The 17,783-nt window shown below is 42.8% G+C and overlaps 1 protein-coding gene across 11 annotated transcripts in view; it reads left to right on the top strand.

Moving 5' to 3' along the window:
* SEC31A (SEC31 homolog A, COPII coat complex component) overlaps window positions 1–17,783 on the top strand; it is an 88,963-nt gene that overhangs the window by 40,527 nt on the left and 30,653 nt on the right. For 7 of the 11 annotated variants that reach the window (XM_069742949.1, XM_069742970.1, XM_069742995.1 and 4 more), the window contains exons 12-16: window positions 4,086–4,160; window positions 4,466–4,504; window positions 9,508–9,585; window positions 9,870–9,945; window positions 13,343–13,521. In XM_069742949.1, the coding sequence (XP_069599050.1) occupies window positions 4,086–4,160; window positions 4,466–4,504; window positions 9,508–9,585; window positions 9,870–9,945; window positions 13,343–13,521 (447 nt within the window). The remainder of the gene's footprint in view (window positions 1–4,085; window positions 4,161–4,465; window positions 4,505–9,507; window positions 9,586–9,869; window positions 9,946–13,342; window positions 13,522–17,783) is intronic. The other 4 variants (XM_069742976.1, XM_069742973.1, XM_069742967.1 and 1 more) reach the window with 1 other exon arrangement.

Below are 17,783 nucleotides of genomic sequence, written 5' to 3'. Positions count from 1 at the left end.
TCCTATTCGTCCTATCATTGCATATCATGGTCTTCATCCTTGACAGGGAGCCTGTCACATTGTAGTGCATTCTGATCTGTGGACAACACGGTATAGAGATGGAGACACTGAGTAAAATGATGAATAAGTTTGTTGGAAAGATTCAGTATAACTTGAATGTTATTCAACAAGGTACCATATGTAAGGATAGCGTACACTACATAGCACGCATGTGGAAGTAGTAACAATACAAAAAAGGTGCTATGTCCTGTATGGGATATGTACTAAACTGAGAGCCAAAAAAAGGAGGGGAACGCGCTAATACAGATTGGATGTGATTAAATGAGTATACGTTTTATTATCACACCAAAAAATATATAAAATCATTTAAAAATTACACATAAAAAGTGCCAAATCGCACCCCTGTAAGGACAGAGTACTAGGAATCCACATGAATGATGTGATGCCATGGATAATGAGAGGCAATAATCACAGCAGATACTATGCTCAATGTATACATACAGGTCCTTCTACATGCTAAATATGAGTGTACTCTGCAAGATGAATACATGCCACAGAACAATATAGAATATATGATGAGGCGAAACCTCAAAAGAGGCACACTAGAATGTCACCTAATCAAATGAAGGCTACAATGGCTCCCACATGAGCAACCATGTATGAGGAGCGAAGGAGCAATATGCACACCTGGGTGTCCCCAAGGGTAAGCAAGCAGTCCTAAGAAATGTACAGGCCGTAATAGGCTCATTGGACAAGAAATATAAAAAGGCGCAAACAATACAGTGAAGACCATGACCTATATGTCAATACATACTGGGACAATATACCCGTGGGGCCAAGGGGTGACAGTTAGGTATCAGACTGATACAAGCATGACCACAAGATGGAAAAGGGTAATGAAGGCAGGAGAGCAGAAGCAGGGGTGCGGGGACAGGCCCAAGCGTACCGCTGCAAGCATCTTCATCAGGGCACGTGTGGCCAGAGTCAGTGCACTTATATAAATACTAAACAGTCAGAACAAAGCAATTACCGGTGTGTATGGCCATGTCCTGGTGATGAGGCGGGGGAGCAATGTGAGCCAAGCAATCGCAGTCATACGGTAAGGCAGCTGGACGGTGTAGGTCACGCGATAAAAATCGCTTGGCTAAAACATGTGAGAGCACAACGCATGCGCATTGCCAGGCAAGTTCAGCTGAGGGCAAAACAGGTTTGCCCTTAATACACATCTGCAAGTATCTGCATTATGTGCTTGTGATATGTGTATATAATCATTAGATGTGAAGATGTACAAATGAATGTTCAAAGGAACAAGTACCAGAGTTTATCAATGGGCGATGCCCAGAATATATGGTATAAGTCTGAGATGGTGAAGAACAAGTATTTGGACCACCACACAAAGTAAAAGTAACCATAATAAAAGAGGATTTGAAATTCCAGAGTGGCCATTGGCGACAAGATAAGATCCTCATTGCATCCAAAATGACTATATGGGGGACAGGCGGATGTCAAAAAAGACCATTAATAGTAAAACCAAGTATACAACTAAAGGACATCATATTATTTTCGATATTTGAAGCCGAATGACAGGGGCAAAGTAGGGGCATCTGAAAAGAGCATATGTGTCCAGTGGCATATGGGAACATGTGTCCGAATACTTGCAGAAGATAGCGGATAGGACTATAGGGTAAGTTCCCAGCGACGATATTACGGGCACCGGCCAGTTTGGAGGACACAAAAGTAGAGCAACAGCATTTGCCAAAGAAAATAATTCAAATATATATTGAAGATAAAGATGACCGATCAGGCAAGGGTTGTTGGCCTGCGTTAAGCCTTGGGAACACTAAACAGGGAGGAATCAGTGTGAGATAACAAAAAAGAGCGAATACCATACCATAGAGCCATGGTCGATAATCTTTGAGGAGAGGGAATATTTCTCACCCAAGAGTTTATTGTGAAGTGAGCAGCCATTGAGGACTAACATGTAACGGTAAGAAACTGTACAACAACCAACAGTGCCTAGGCCCATGGCAAATTTGGTCAAATAAGCGTTCAATAAAATAAAAAGAAAGATGACATAAGGAGTACTCCTGAAGACAAATAAGACCATGTTACTCAAGAGGCCGGAGTCCTCGGTCCAAAGGAGAAGGTTATCCCAAAAAACGGTAAACAGCAGCTCCTCATTGAGACCCGATGGAGCCACTGATTGTAGACTGAAGATCCATCTGGATTCTGTCCGTTCTAATTGTTTATGGCAATTGCCACCCCTGCCATTGCTGAAGATCCTTTTTATGGGTAATTTTTAAATGATTTTATATTTATTTTTTGGTGTGTTAATCAAAGCGTATACTAAATTATTCACCGGGTGTGCACGTCCACTCTGTATTAGTGCTGTCCCTTCCTTTTTTTTGGCTCTCAATTTTGTATTTCATTCATTGAAATCCCTTCTGTTGGCATGCTATCTCTGTGTGCACTGTGATACGGGAAAAGCTTTCAATAACGAATTCTAACCGCTCATCGGACTCATATGCATACAACAGCAGGGATTTTAATGACTAAAATACAAGCTTTACTTTTAACTGAAAAATGTCTAACAATCTGATCAGTTTCTCCGGCTCTATAACATCCTGCCTGCAGATCAAACAGCAATGTCAAAATGACAAGTTCCCTTTAAATAAATCTTTGCAGGTACAGTATTATTGACTGCCGTGTCATTTTACTTTCCAAAATGTGCATTAATTTATTGAAGTCTTTAGGTGCATTTACACGGCACGACTATCATCCCTGGGAACATTTGTTAAATGGTAATCATGCAGTATAAATAGGCTGCCGATCACCCAGCGAAAGACTAAACAGGACAAGCAGCGCGTCCTCCTGTGTAAACAGGCCCTGCACTGATGAGAGCAAAGTTGAACATAGATTGTCAAACAATCTATTACCCATCACTCAGTGCGCCTCTGAAGCACGGTCTGCCGGGCTTCTAATGAGATGATGATTTTTATCATATATAGTATAAGCGATCAGACGATCGCAGGTCCAAGTCCCTGAAGATGAGTAACAAATACAGAAAAAGTAAAGCAAAAAGAAAAGTTGTTAAAAATAAAGAAAACGTAAAAAGCATAAAAGTTCAAATTATCTCATCGTTTTTAAAAATACACACACATGACATTGCCGTGTTCAGAAAAGTCAGATCTAAGGAAATCTAAAACTAAGGAACCCAATTGGCAGGAAAATAATTCCTTACTTTGGTCAATACCAGAAAAAATGCTGTAAGAAGTGATCAAAATGTCATATCCGTCCCAAAATGGTATCAATAAAAACAGTGTCTTGCCCCACAAAAAAAATAAGCCCTCACACCGCTTCATCGACTGAAAAATGAAAACGTTGCAGGTCTCAGAAGATGGAGACCCAATCAAAAAAGATTTTTTGTCACTCCGCAGATTCATTGTAAATGGGTGAATGTCCAAGGGGAAGCAGATATACGAGAGATGCACCATATTTACTTTGATAGGCCTAATATAGGAATGAATTTTTTTATAAAAAAAACATTTGCAGAATTGCTGGGGGGGGGGTTTCGCAATTTAACTGCACTTCATTTTTTTTTTTCTCCTGTTTTCCAGTTCACTATGTGGTAAAATAAATAGTGTAATTCAAAGGTTCAACCTCTTCCCCAAAAAATAATGCCCTCATATGTCTATGTGGAGAAAAGATAAAAAGGTTATGGCTATGGGAAAAGGGAGGTAAAAATGGAAAAAAAAATTGGAAATTGGCCATGTTGGGAAGGGGGTCATTTAACGCTACAAAATAAGTGGTAATGCTAAATGGTAAATTTAGGTTTAGGCTGAGTCCACACTCCGTAAACCCTCACTAGTCCCATTGTTTTCCAGCCACTTGTAGGTGGGGATTTAAACCCCCCATCCGCATGTACTATACTGTAAATCGCTGCTGAATCTTCATCTGCAGCAGATCTGGAGAGTGTGAATTCACCCTTAGTGCACGGAGGTGACAATTTCTACAGAGTTTCCCCAGATATATTGGTGAGCCATTATCAGTAAAGCTGCTTATATTTACCTCTTTCTTTTTGTAAGGTCAATTTTGAAGATGATTGCCGGGGCAAGTATCTAGAGCTGCTGGGATTCAGAAAGGAAGATCTTGGAGCAAAGGTAACAATGTAGCCTACACGCTTGCTTTCCATTGATTTCTTATATCTCCCCCTTGGTCACGATTGTCCATGTGTTTGCCTGCTTCTTTGATCTCATTCATTTTCTCTTTCCTACAGTCTGTCTCCCAGTCTGCAGGCAATATTCTACTACGTACCTTGGGTTTTCTTGTTTAGAGCATGGCCCTGGCATTTTCTTTTACTATTGTCTGTAATGGTCAGAAAGCAATGAAATGATGCATGCCGCGAGGTGGTCTTCTTAGGCAGATCGTCCGTATGTAAAGTTGGAATATTTCTCTTTTCTTCCAGATCGCATCTGTTTTAAGCCATGTGGATGGAACAGAGCAGGTAAGTTTGGTAACTGGTGTGTGAGTGGGGAATCCTAAATGTATTCTCCAATTCCGGCGATTCCAGAAGCATCATCCACATATGGCAGCTAGTGAATTATTAAAACCCCTGCAGAATTTTTTTTTTTTCTAAAATATTCGTTTATATCATTCACATGAAAAATGACAGCTGAATCTTTATGTATATTTTTTGTGTATTTGTAATACTATACATACTTATTAGGTAGTAAAAAGACAGCATTTTTTTTTCACTTAAAGGGTTTATATGGGACTACATTTTTTTTTTTTTTTTTTTTTTTACTTTGAGCCAAAAAGCTAACAGGCAAATAGTTGCTAACCTGTTGTATCCAGCGCTGGCTCAGAGTGGTCACACACTGCTCCTGCCGCCTATTCCCTGCTCCACATCAGCCGAGCAGCTCTTCTTCTCATCCGCTCTGCTCTGACGACAGGGTGTGACTGCAGATGTCATGCTGATTGACAGTTATCCAGCAGGGAGCCGGTTGTCAATCAGCATGACATCAGCAGTCATGGCCCATCAACAGAGCAAGGCGGATGAGAAGAAGCTGCTCTGTCAACGTGATGTCAGCAGGAGCAGTCTGTGACCGCTCTGCAATAGCAGAAGGCTGATGTTAGAGTCCCAAATGCTTGTAAAAATATAGTAACGAATTGGCAAAACATTTTTAACTTTTATTTAAAGGGGAAAAACACAATAAGCATGGTTTATTACATTTTAGATGTTGGATTGATTTTACCATAAAGCATCATCTAAAGTCCAGGTTGATTTTCACTTTTCTCAGCTTGTTAGTATAGTCTGAAGATGACAGCACAAAAAGCTTAAGGCAGGTCCAACACAGCCAAATAATGGAGCTGGGTGGATGTATGGCTGCAGAGAAGCGCAGTTTATTTCTGATGAAGACCTGCTGGTCGCTGCATTCTGTATTGTCCCTCACTTTGTTTCCTTTCTGTAAAATAAGAAATCGAATCCAATTATTTAACCAGTGCAAACTTTAGTTCATGGTGGGAGTTTTTTTTTCTTCTTTTTAATGGGGACCATGATGGCAATTCTGGATATATGTATATAAAACATAGTATGATAACATTTTATTAATTTTCACAATTTCTGCTAGCTGTCAGTCAATGGGAAACCTCTGCTTACGCCAGTGCATATTTAAACTCAATGTACATCCAAGGACACACATTCAGCTGAAATTCTTTGTGGCGTTGAGACCCCCTGGGTCCCCGCACTGCAATCCATGCTGCCAGTAAATCAGAGGCCGGCAGCTGACGTCGCCACGCACATCACTTGCTGCTCATGGCGGTGACGTCATATGCTGCCTGTTACTTGCACGCTGAAGTCAGCTGTCAGCTCCTGCTCAGGCTACAGGAAAGGATAACAAGCGGCAGGGGAAGATGATTAGAATTGTTTAATTTTTTTAATGCGTTAAAGAACAGCAGCCGAACAGGGCACATATACAAGGATGGGGAGACGTATATACCAGGACAGGCCCAGAATGGCAGCCATGTATACCAGGAGATGTGGGGCATATATATATACTAGGATAAGCCCAGGATGGGAGGCATATATATCAGGATGGGCCCAGGATGAAGGATGTATATACCAGGATGAAAGACATATATACCAAGATGGGCCCAGGATGGGGGGCATATGTACCAAGATGGGTGACATATATACCTGGAAGGGGCCCACAATGGGGGGCATTAGTACAGGATAGAGCAAATTACTACATAATGGGGGCAACACATATGTGCTCATAGCATTTAGAATGCTACAAGGGCCCATACATCTCACCAACATGCAAGGGGAAGAGGACCCGGGTCCATATTTAGCACTGGGTCCTATCGGACGCTAGTTAGGCTACCGGCTTGGACATCTTTTTACACCTATGACTTTAGTTTAGTACAATTTTTATAACTGTAGAAAACTATACAATGTGGTGTAGGTAAACGTTTCCACCTGCTATTTAGGCAGATTAGCTCGCAGAGCATTGCCTAGACTGGGAAAACGAACGTGGAAAACTCTTCCACTTGGTGCATGTATGGTCATCTCTTGGATAGAAACGAGAAGGTTTACCATCACTGACAGCTAACTGCTTAAAAATGGTGATTAATGAAAATAATAGATTGTATTGAAATGTTGCCTACCTGTACATTATAGTAACCGCCGTTTTAATTTTTACTTAATAAATCAGTAGTACAGCTGAAAATAAGAAACTTCGTAATAGAAGCAGATTTCTCTGATAAGATATTTCTCACCCTGGACTAATCTTTCACACTCAAGTCATGGGTAAAATCTGTGTTCATTGAAGATGGACTTTTTCGTTATTGAGTAGGTGACAGTGTTTTTAAAATTCTGTGCAGATTGGAAGAGTGAGATGCGGACATTTTGCTGAAACAACAGTTACAGTTTTCCATATTAGTTTGAGCATCAACTGCTGTTTCCTATCTCCGTACTGGGAAAGTCGGTGTTCAATGAAAACAGATTTTGCCTATAAAATGCCAAGAAAGAAAAAGGTCATAGAATATTAGAGTTGGAAGGAACCTCCATGGTCATCATGTCCAACCCCCTGCTCAATGCAGGATTCACTAAACCATCTCTACCATGTCTAAACCATTTCTGTCCAGCCTCTGAAGACTTTCATTGAAGGAGAATTCACCACCTCTCGTGGCAGCCTGTTGCACTCATTGATCACCCTCACTGTCAAAAAGTTTTTCCTAATATCTAATCTGTATCTTCTCCCTTTCAGTTTCATTCCATTGCTTTTCGTGTTTCCAGGCGCAAATGAGATTAAGGATGATGCTTGTACACTGTGACATCCCTTCAGATATTTGTAGACATCTATTAATTCTCTTCTTGGCATTCTTTATTGCAAGCTAAACATTCCCAGATCCTTTACCATTCCTTCTAGGATGTAGTTTGCAGTCCGCTCACCATCCTGGTAGCTCTTCTATGAACTTGCTCCAGTTTTTCAAATTTTTTTTTTAATGTGGTGCCCAGAACTGTACACAGTATTCCAGATGATGCCTGACCAAGGAGGAGTAGAGGCGGATAATTACTTCACGTGATCTAGACTCTCTGCTTCTCTTAATACATCCGAGAACTGTGTTAGCCTTTTTTGCTGCTGCACCACTCTGTTGACTCATGTGCAGCCTTTGATCTTTTAGTATGCCCAAGTCTTTTTCACACATAGGCTATGTGCACACGTTGTGTATTTTGCTGCGGATCCGCAGCGGATTTGATGCTGCAGATCTGCAGCAGTTTTCCATGCGTTGTATAGTACCATGTAAACGTATGGAAAACAAAATCCGCAGTGCACATGCTGCTGAAAAAAGGCGCGTAAACGCAGCTTTGTTTTTTCCACAGCACGTCAATTCTTTGTGCGGATTCCACAGCGCTTTACACCTGCTCCTCAATAGGAATCCGCAGGTGTAAAACCGCAGGTGGAATCCACACAAAAACCGCGGTAAATCCACGGGTAATCCGCTGTGCGGTTTACCTGCGGATTTTGCAAAAACAGTGCAGAAAAATCCGCACACCAATTTTCGTCTTTCTTGCACAGATGTGCAATCTTACATTTCTCCCTGTTAAATACCATTCTATTAGTTGCTGCCCATTGTTCAAGCTTATCTAGATCTGTCTGAATCCTTTCTCTGTCTTCAGCAGTGTTAGCTATCCCTCCTAGCTTTGCATCATCTGCAAATTTTACCTTCAGTTTCCTTATCTAGATCACTTATAAAAATATTGAACAACACTGAGGCCAGGACAGAGCCTTGAGGTAACCCATGAGAAACACTCTTCCAATTGGATGTGCAGCCATTTATCACCAGTCCTTTGAGTACAATCACTGAGTCAGTTCTGAATCCACCTAACTGTAGCCTTGTCAATCCCATACATGGTCATTTTTACAATAAGGATAGTATGAGATACTTTATCAAATTCTTTGCTGAAGTCGAGATATACTGTATTTCCCTGATCCACCCAGTCAGTCTTCCATCATAGAAGGAAATTTGATTAGTCTGGCATGACTTGTTTGCTACAATCCCGTTTTGGCTCCGTTTAATTACTGTATTCTTATCCTAGTACTTACATAAATGCTGTTTAATAATTTGTTCAAAAATTTTTCCTGGTATAGAGGTAAGGCTCACTGGCCTGCAATTTCATGGCTCCATCTTCTTTTCCTTGTTTGAAGATAGGGACAACATTTGCCATTCTCCAATCTTCTGGAACTTCTCCTGTTCTCCAGAATTTTTCAAAGACTCTGGCTAGTGGTTCTGCAGTTTCCTTTGCTAACTCTTTCAGTACCCTAGGATGTAATTCATCTGGACCAGGAGATTCTAATTCATTTAAATTAGCTAAGTGTTCCCTCACCATCTCGCTGTTTATGGATAGTGTAGATTATTTTATTCCTTCAATGGCACCGTGAAGATCAGTTGATGTTACAATTGCTTTCTTAGAGAACACGGATGCAAAATAGGAAATTGTAAGTTCAGCCTTCTCAACATCATTTTTGACCACTTCACACTTTTCATCCTATAAAAATCCTTTCGCATCTTTGACTTTTCTTTTGCTTTTGACATACCCCCAAAATATGTTTTTAATGCTTTTGGTCTTCCTTTCAAACCTCATTTCATTACTGGCTTCAACACTTGCCCTGCATTCTTTGCAAACAGCATTGTATTCTTCTTTGGATATGCCCCCTTCTACCCCTCAGAGAGATATGGATCTCTCTGGTAAGATATATTACAAACTTTCTTATTCTGGCTTGTACTGTGGATTTATGAAACAAAATGAAACCAACGGTTACTCTTTACCTATTTAAACTTTATTTGCATAGACCTACAAAGCCTTCATGTTTTATGGCTCAAATGACCCACCATGGACATTGTTTTCTCTGCGTTGATGTCTATCTTACCCGCTTGATTTTACTTCTGGTCTTTTTAATTCTTCCATACTTTGTTTTGCATTTCTTACTATATTTACCTAAGACTGTCAAAGAAACTGACCTGGCTGTAGAGAGTGATGAGGATAAAAGTGAAGCGGCAGAGGAGCTGATCTTGGGGGAGGTACTTTTTACCATCGCTAATGCTGCTGTCCTGTGGTCTCCGTGCTGTTCCTCACCGTATTGCCTTAGCTGCACTGCCTGCAAGATGCTTGTTAACAATCGAATACCTATTACACATCCCAGGATTGCCTGCTGTGAAATTTCCCCTACTACTAATTGTAAAACTAATTGTGGAATTGCTTCGCTGTTTAGTCGCTGAGAACATCACCCGAGAGCGTGCTGCTGTACTTCCCATGTCATCATGGTGTCCAGTACAGTCATTGAATTTTCTGTTTTATTTCTCAGAATGTAAAATCGGAGAAAGCTGAAGGTGGTCGCACCATCCCGGCAGGTGAAACGTTTAATATATCCGTGAGCGGAGGTAAATGATCTATGCTCTAACTAGTTTTAAAAGCCGTTCAATGTGCTGACATTGTTTTTGGAATTTGTTACTCAATGCTAATATTTAGATACTGTGCATTGTTATGGATTTGAAGACTAAAGCGATTCACATACAATGACTGAATAAAAAACAAATACTGTATTTTTCGCTTTGTTAGATGCTCCGGATTATAAGACGCACCCCAAATTTTGAGGAGAAATATAGGAAAAAAATCTTTTTTTAATAAAATGGTGGTGCTTCTTATAATCCATGCGTCTGATTGCTTTTCCGGGGTGGTGGCTGCGATGAATCGGGGTCCCAGGGTCGCTGCTGGAGGGGGCAGGAGTGGAGCGTTGCTGCAGGCTGGGATGAGGGGGTGTGCAGGTGTCCTATGCTTCAGTGGGGCTCCTGTGCTGCAGGGGTGTCTTCGGTGCTGCAAGGGTGTCTCCGATGCTGCTGGGGGCTCTGCCGACATTTTGTGAAAGGCCAGAGCCCCCCGGCAGTTCGTCCTTGCTTTCCTTTGTGGTGAACTTCGGGAAAATGGCTGCCAAGACCAAGATCTCAAGAGATGAGATCTCAGCGCTGAAATCTCATCTCCCGAGATCCCGGCGGCCTTTTTCTCGGAGTTCGTCGCACAGGAAAGCATGGACGAACTGCCGGGGGGCTCTGACCTTCCACAAAATATCAGCAGAGCCCCCTGCAGCATCGGAGACTCCAGCATCACCCGGGGCAGCAGCAGACAACCTGGGCAGCGGTGGCGGACACCCCCTCATCCCAGCCTGCAACGGTAACGGTAAGCGGTATAACCACTTTGTAAGACGCACCACCATTTTCACCCCAAATTTGGGGGAAACAAAGTGCGTCTTAAAAAAAAAAAAAGCAAAAAATATGGTATATAGTTTACTGAAATAACAAAAAATACATGCAAGAGATTGTTGAAGTTGGACAATATGTCAACAGCTACAACCAAGCAATAAACATGTATAATTGTGTGTAAAAGTGTTTGCCCCCTTCCTGATTTCCTGTTCTTTTGCATGTTTGTCACACTTAAATGTTTCAGATCAGCAAAATTTAATAATAGACAAAGATAATGCAAGTAAACAGGGAAAAAGAAATCCAACCTGCAAGGACCTGCGTGATAAAGTGATTGCGGCCCCCCCTCCCCACCCCTCTTAAACGTAAATTAACTGTGGTTTATCCCATCTCTGGGAATCTGCATTCAAATTCCCTTGCCACACACAGGCCTGATTACTGCCACACCTGCTCTCAATCAAAAAATCATTTAGATAGGACCTGCCTGACAAAATAAAGTAGACCAAAAGATCTCAAAGGCTAGACATGATGTCGCGATCCAAAGAAATTCCAGAATAAATGAGAAACAAAGTAATTGAGATCTGTCAGTCTGTAAAAAGTTATAAAGCTATTTCTCAAGCTTTGGGACTCAAGCAGATCACGGTGAGAGCCATTATCCACAAATGGCGAAAACGTGGAACAGTGGTGAATCTTCCCAGGAATGGCCGGCGACCAAAATTGCCCAAAGAGCGCAGCGACGACTCATCCAAGAGGACACATAAGACCCCACAACAACATCCAAAGAACTGCAGGCCTCACTTGCCTGAGGTAAAGTCAGTGTTCATGACTCCATAAGAAAGAGACTGGGTAAAAATGTCCTGCATGACGAAAACCGCTTCTGAGCAATAAAAACATAAAGGCTTATCTCAATTTGACAGAAAACATCTTGATGATCTCCAAGACTTTTGGGAGAATACTCTGTGGACTTACGAGACAAAAGTTGAACTTTTTGGAAGGTGTATGTCCCATTACATCTGGCATAGAAGTAAAACCGCATTTCAGAAAAGGACCATCAGACCAACAATAAAATGTGGTGGCATTGTGATGGTCTGGGGTTGCTAATTCTGGACCCTGGAGACTTCCTGTGGTAAATGGAACCATGAATTCTGCTATTTACCAAAAAATCCTAAAAGAGAATATCCAGCCATCTGTTCGTGACCTCAAGCTGAAATGCAGTTGGGTTATGCAACGAGACAATGATCCAAAACACACCAGCAAGTCCACCTCCAGAATGGCTTTAAAAATAAAACAAAATTAAGACTTTGGAGTGGCCTAGTCAAAGTCCTGACCTTAATCCGATTGAGATGCTGTGGCGTGACCTTAAAAAGGTGGTTCATGCATGAAAACCCTCCAATGTGGCTGAACAATTCTGCAGTGGGCCAAAATTCCTCCAGAGCGTTGTAAAAGACTCATTGCCAGTTATCGCAAACTCTTAATTGCAATTGTTGTTGATAAAGATGTCTCAACCAGTTATTAGGTTTAGGGGGCGATAACTTTTCAGACAGGGCCCTGTAGGTTTGCATTACTTTTTTCTTTAATAATGAAGACATTAATTTAAAAAATGCATTTTGTGTTTATTTGTGTTATTTTTGTCTAATATTGTCTAATATTTAAATTTGTTTGGTGATCTGAAACATTTAAGTGTGACCATCATGCAAAAGAATAGAAAATCGGGAAAAGGGGGCAAACCCTTTTTCATACAACCATCTTATACTCGGCCTCCGTGTCTGGGGAAGTTCCCACCACGTCCCCTTATTAAATCTGGGCCCAGATTGACTCAAGCAGTCTTTCCATCCTGCAGTTTCATTTGGACTAAACTGTTCATTGTCTAATCCTAATTTTTATTCCCCTAACCCCCTTGATGTGTCTGATCATTGAGCTATGATAATGCTAGATTTTTGCAGAATCAATAAACCAATGTCTCGCAATGCGATGGTCTAATGTAATCATTTTAGCAATGGGGTCTAGCACTTTGTAGACCCTGATACTGCCCTTTTTAAAGGCTAAATCAAAGATGAAACTAAGAATATTAACGTGGTAGAATCAAACTGAATCATTAAATTGTCTCTTTCCAATAGTTTCCGTCTCTCCTCTAAGTGAGGAGATAAGCTAGGAAAGTGTATAGATAAAACTTCACACGTTTCGTTGTATCGATTCTCATGTAAACTCAGTTAATTATGAACTTTGTTGAAGTTTTGAGCGCAATTAAAAAAGGCTTTATCTGTTTGAATATGGATGACTGGCATATACAGTGCTTACAACGGCATTCGTAACAGGCGGTTTTCAATGTCATGCATTGATGAGAGGGGAGGAGAAGAAGCTTAGATCAGCATCACGGGACTTGGTTGCCTTCTTCAGCTAATTTCTAGATTGCCCAGTCACTTCATCACATTTACAGCCATCAGTTTATGAATCTGTGTGCTGGTCTTGAATGTTTTATGATGTATTAAGGCTAGTCAGGTTGACATTTTCGAAGTTGTGTACTTGAAAGCATTTTATTGCATCACATCTTCTCCTTACCGGTACATTTACTTTGTGGTTATAGATGTTGATGGACTCATCACCCAGGCTTTGCTGACGGGTAACTTTGAAAGTGCAGTTGATCTATGTTTGCACGATAATCGTATGGCTGATGCAATCATCCTGGCCATCGCTGGAGGACCAGATTTATTGGCAAAGACGCAAACAAAGTACTTTGCTAAATCGCAAAGCAAAATAACAAGGGTATGTGCTTTTTCTTTCTTACTTCATATGGGTATAAAGTCAGTAAATAATGTTTAGCCATGTAATTAAGGTATAGTTGTGGTTCTCTGCTGGGTCCTGGAAGGCCTGAACCTCTATTCGTGAGGAAGGTGATCTGGCATAACTCTTAGATGTATGGCAAAAGGGTAGTCTTGGCACATCTATACCCTGAATAGAAAGAATGGTATAATATACAATGGTATGACAAAAGTACGCAAACGTGTAAGTCAAACATCTTGCCCAAATATGATGTTAACATATCCTTAACAATGATAATTTCTTTTGGGGTCCCCACATTTCCTAGAATGAAAGCTCTGAACCTTTTACTCATAGCAACCTCTATGGATCTCCAAGAATGTGATGAAATGGCTCCATCGCATACTTACAATGGCAGACTGTACAAGCAATGTGTTAAGGCAGGCTGCAATCTGAGGAAACACTGCTCCCAAGACCAGTATCTCAGCCGACAGATGACTGGTATGGAAAGCACATGTACCTACGTGAGCTCAAGAGAAGGTCTGTGACAGGAGAAGATCTAAATCTTCTCCTTGGTGGACTGAGCACGGAGTACTGATGCTAGAGAAAAAATACTTTGTGCTAATCCAGCCAAGGAGAATATTATCTTCTTCTCCAGTTACATCCCTTCTCCTCGGCTCGTGGAGATATTACAATACAGCTCTTTTAGTTGAGACACATTTCGGGAACTCTGTTTCTCCAGACTGAAGCTCATCCTAACACATGACTTGGACGGGCTGCCTCTTGAATTATGTAACAAATGAAAATTGGACTGTGGTTGTTTTTCAGCAATAACCCTCCAAACTATGGTTTGTATTGTCAATTCATAAGTGCTTGCATTTGATTGGATACAGGAAATGAGCAAATTGTTTTGGAAAACCCCAGTCCAGGACAGTGCACTTTGTCCTTGGAGAGGAGCTGCGTGAATTTCCTGTACTTCCAGGAACCCGTGCTCTTCTAATGATTTGCTGAGCTGGTGCGTTCTTACCTTTGCGCCATATGGAGCACAACTGATGTAATGTCAGGCTGACAAATCAAAAGCCACATTAACTCCTTCAAGCCCTTTTTCGTTTTTGCTTTTCTGTTTTTCGCTTCCCTTCTTCCCAGAGCCATAACTTTTTTATTTTTCCGTCAATATGGCCATGTGAGGGCTTGATTTTTGCAGGACAAATTGTACTTTAGAAAGGCATCATTGGTTTTACCATATTGTGTACTAAAAAATGGGGAAAAAATTCCAACTGTGCTGAAATTGCAAAAAAAGTTCAATTCCACAACGGTTTTTTGGATATTTTTTTTTACCAGGTTCACCAAATGCTAAAACTGACCTGCCATTATGATTCTCCAGGTCATTATGAGTTCATAGACACCAAAGATGTCTAGGTTCATTTTTATTTAAGTGGCGGAAAAAAATCCAAAGGTTGTTTAAAAAAATAAATGGTGTCATTTTCCGAGACCCGCAACGTCTCCATGTTTTGTGATCTCTAGTTGAGTGAGGGCTTACTTTCTCCTTCGCCTCATTGGGGGACACAGACCATGGGTGTATGCTGCTGCCACCAGGAGGCTGACACTAAGTAATACAAAGAAAAAGTTAGCTCCTCCCCTGCAGTATACACCCTCCTGCTGGCTCCCAGCTAACCAGTTCTTGCTTAGTGTCCGTAGGAGGCACACGGACGGGTCTGCTATTCAGACCCAAAGAACTCTTTTTTACCGTTTTTTACTTTTTACTACGGTCGAATGGGGCGACGGATTCTTTCATGTTCCGATCTCCTCGAACCATCAACAGGCGAGCACGGGAGTTTTACCTCTCCGTATCCTCTCCTGCGACGTGGGAAGCCACTGCCTGAGCTGATTCTAGGGGCGACGGGCCCCTTCAAGGGCACCGATCTCCCCCCTCCCTTATCAGACGAGCACTGGAGTTTCACCTTCAGTATCCTCTTCTGCAGCCAGGACTATTGCCGGACATTCAGCCCTGTCCACCAGGTTTTACCCTCGGCTGTACAGAGGCACCTTCCAGCGTGGCGTCCGAGCAGCCCCCACTGCATCACCACTGAAAAAGCGGATGATGGAAGGAGGCAGACGGTTCCTCTCCACCCCTCTTCTGCAGGGATGGTGGATGGAGGCTCCCCAACCCTGCACCGTCCTATCTACCCGGGCACAGCTCCTACCTGCAGCATCTGCCATGGTTCCCCTCCATATTGGGGTAAGTGCTCCGTGAGATTTGGGTTTTCCGGCGGTCAGAGGAGGGCTCCATAGCGACTGGGTCCCCACAGAGCTTCGCGGCCGCCCCCCTATTCAGGCGCTTCTCGTTCCAGACGAGATCTCGGCGGCCATCTTCTTCCTCCTCCATTGCGGTCACTACTTCTTCTGGAGGGGGCTGCGGCCGGCGTTTTTTCAGCGCTGAAGTCAGCGCTATTCCAGACGGGGGACTCAGAACCTGAGTAAGGTGAATCGCGCCCCCCCCCCCCCCCGGCACGCATCCTGGCAGCATAAAGGGACTAGCTTTCCCTGTTTTTTATATACTTAAGGCTGCAATCTCTGGTGCTCCTGCACACTACAGACCGTATAGTACAGTGTGCAGGCTTGCAAACTGAGAGCTGTGAGTTCCCAGCAACAAAGCTCTCATGACTCATTCCCTGGTGACTCATTCCCTGGTGACTCATTCCCTGGTGACTCATTCCCTGGTGACTCATTCCCTGGTGACTCATTCCCTGGTGACTCATTCCCTGGTATTTGATACTCTGCCCGGTAGTCGCTGGGCCCATAGGTGCATCCCCAGCTTTCCATGCCTTTTTATTAAACCCAGGACCAGCATTCCCTGGTCTTAAGGGTCCCCTAGTTTTAAAAGGGTCACATCCCCAGCATTCTCTGCTCTGCCAGAAGCCGGTCTCCTTTTCCTTAGTACTTAATCAGGCCAGTATGCCCTGGTCTTAAAGGCACAGGGCCAGTAGGCACTGGTCTTAAAGGCACATGGCAAGTATGCCCTCGTCTTAAAGGCACATGACCAGCATCCCTGGTCTTAAAGGAGCATGACCAGCATTCTTGTTCTTAAAGGCACATTACCAGCTTTGCTGGTCTTTAAAGCACTTGTTCCAACATTCCTCTCATGACCAGTATTCCTGGTCTTAAAGGCACGTGACCAGCATGCCCTGGTCTTATGGACTCGTGACCAGTATCCCCTGGTCTTAAAGACACGTGTCCAGTATACCCTGGTCTTAAAGGCACATGACCAGTATGCCCTTGTCTTAAAGGCACGTGACCAGTATTTCCTGGTCTTAAATGCACATGACCAGTATGCCCTGGTCTTAAAGGCACGTGACCAGTATCCCTTGGTCTTAAACGCTATAACCAGTATGCCCTGGTCTTAAAGGCACATGACTAGTACGTCCTGGTTTTTCAAGGCCATGACCAGTATGCCCTGGTCTTAAAGGCACGTGACCAGTATCCCCTGGTCTTAAACGCAATAACCAGTATGCCCTGGTCTTAAAGGCACATGACTAGTACGTCCTGGTTTTCTAGGCACATGACCAGTATGCCCTGGTCTTAAAGGCTCATGTCCAGTATGCCCTGGCTTTTAAAGGCACACGACCAGTATGCCCAGGTCTTTAAGGCACGTGACCATTATGCCCTGGACTTAAAGGCTCAGGACCAGTACGCCCTGGTCTTAAACGCAAATGACCAGCATACCCTGGTTTTAAGGGCACATGACCATTATCTCCTGGATTTCAGCATGCCCTGCTTTTAAAGGCACATGAACAGTATGTCATCTTACAAAAGGCACAAGACCAGTATTCCCTGGTCTTAAAGGCTCATGACCAGTAACCCCTAGCCTTAAAGGCGCATGACCAGTATTTACTGGTCTTAAGGGCACATCATCTATCCTAAGCTGGTCACCCTAACTGAGCTCTGGAGCACTCACATGCTCCCTCTCCTACAATGGGAGCCGTCGGCTAGCAGGGGCCGCAAGTATTCTAGAAAAACGTACAGGTACTAGAAAATCTCCATCAACATTTGACGGTGATGCACTGGAAGACCTCTAAGTAGGATACCATACCTGGTCGGAATTTTATGGGCGACGGGTCCCTTAAAGGGCTCCGATTTCCCCCCACACCTTCAACAGACGAGCACACGGAGTGTCGCCTCCATGTATCTTCTTCTGCATCCAGGTCTATCGCCACAACCTGCCCTGTCCACTCGGAAACCTCAATTCTGGGGATGTACTGAGGCACACA

The sequence above is a fragment of the Ranitomeya imitator genome, chromosome 1 (assembly GCF_032444005.1).
Source record: "Ranitomeya imitator isolate aRanImi1 chromosome 1, aRanImi1.pri, whole genome shotgun sequence".
Lineage (NCBI taxonomy): Eukaryota > Metazoa > Chordata > Amphibia > Anura > Dendrobatidae > Ranitomeya > Ranitomeya imitator.
This window is presented reverse-complemented; position numbering and strand designations above follow the sequence as displayed.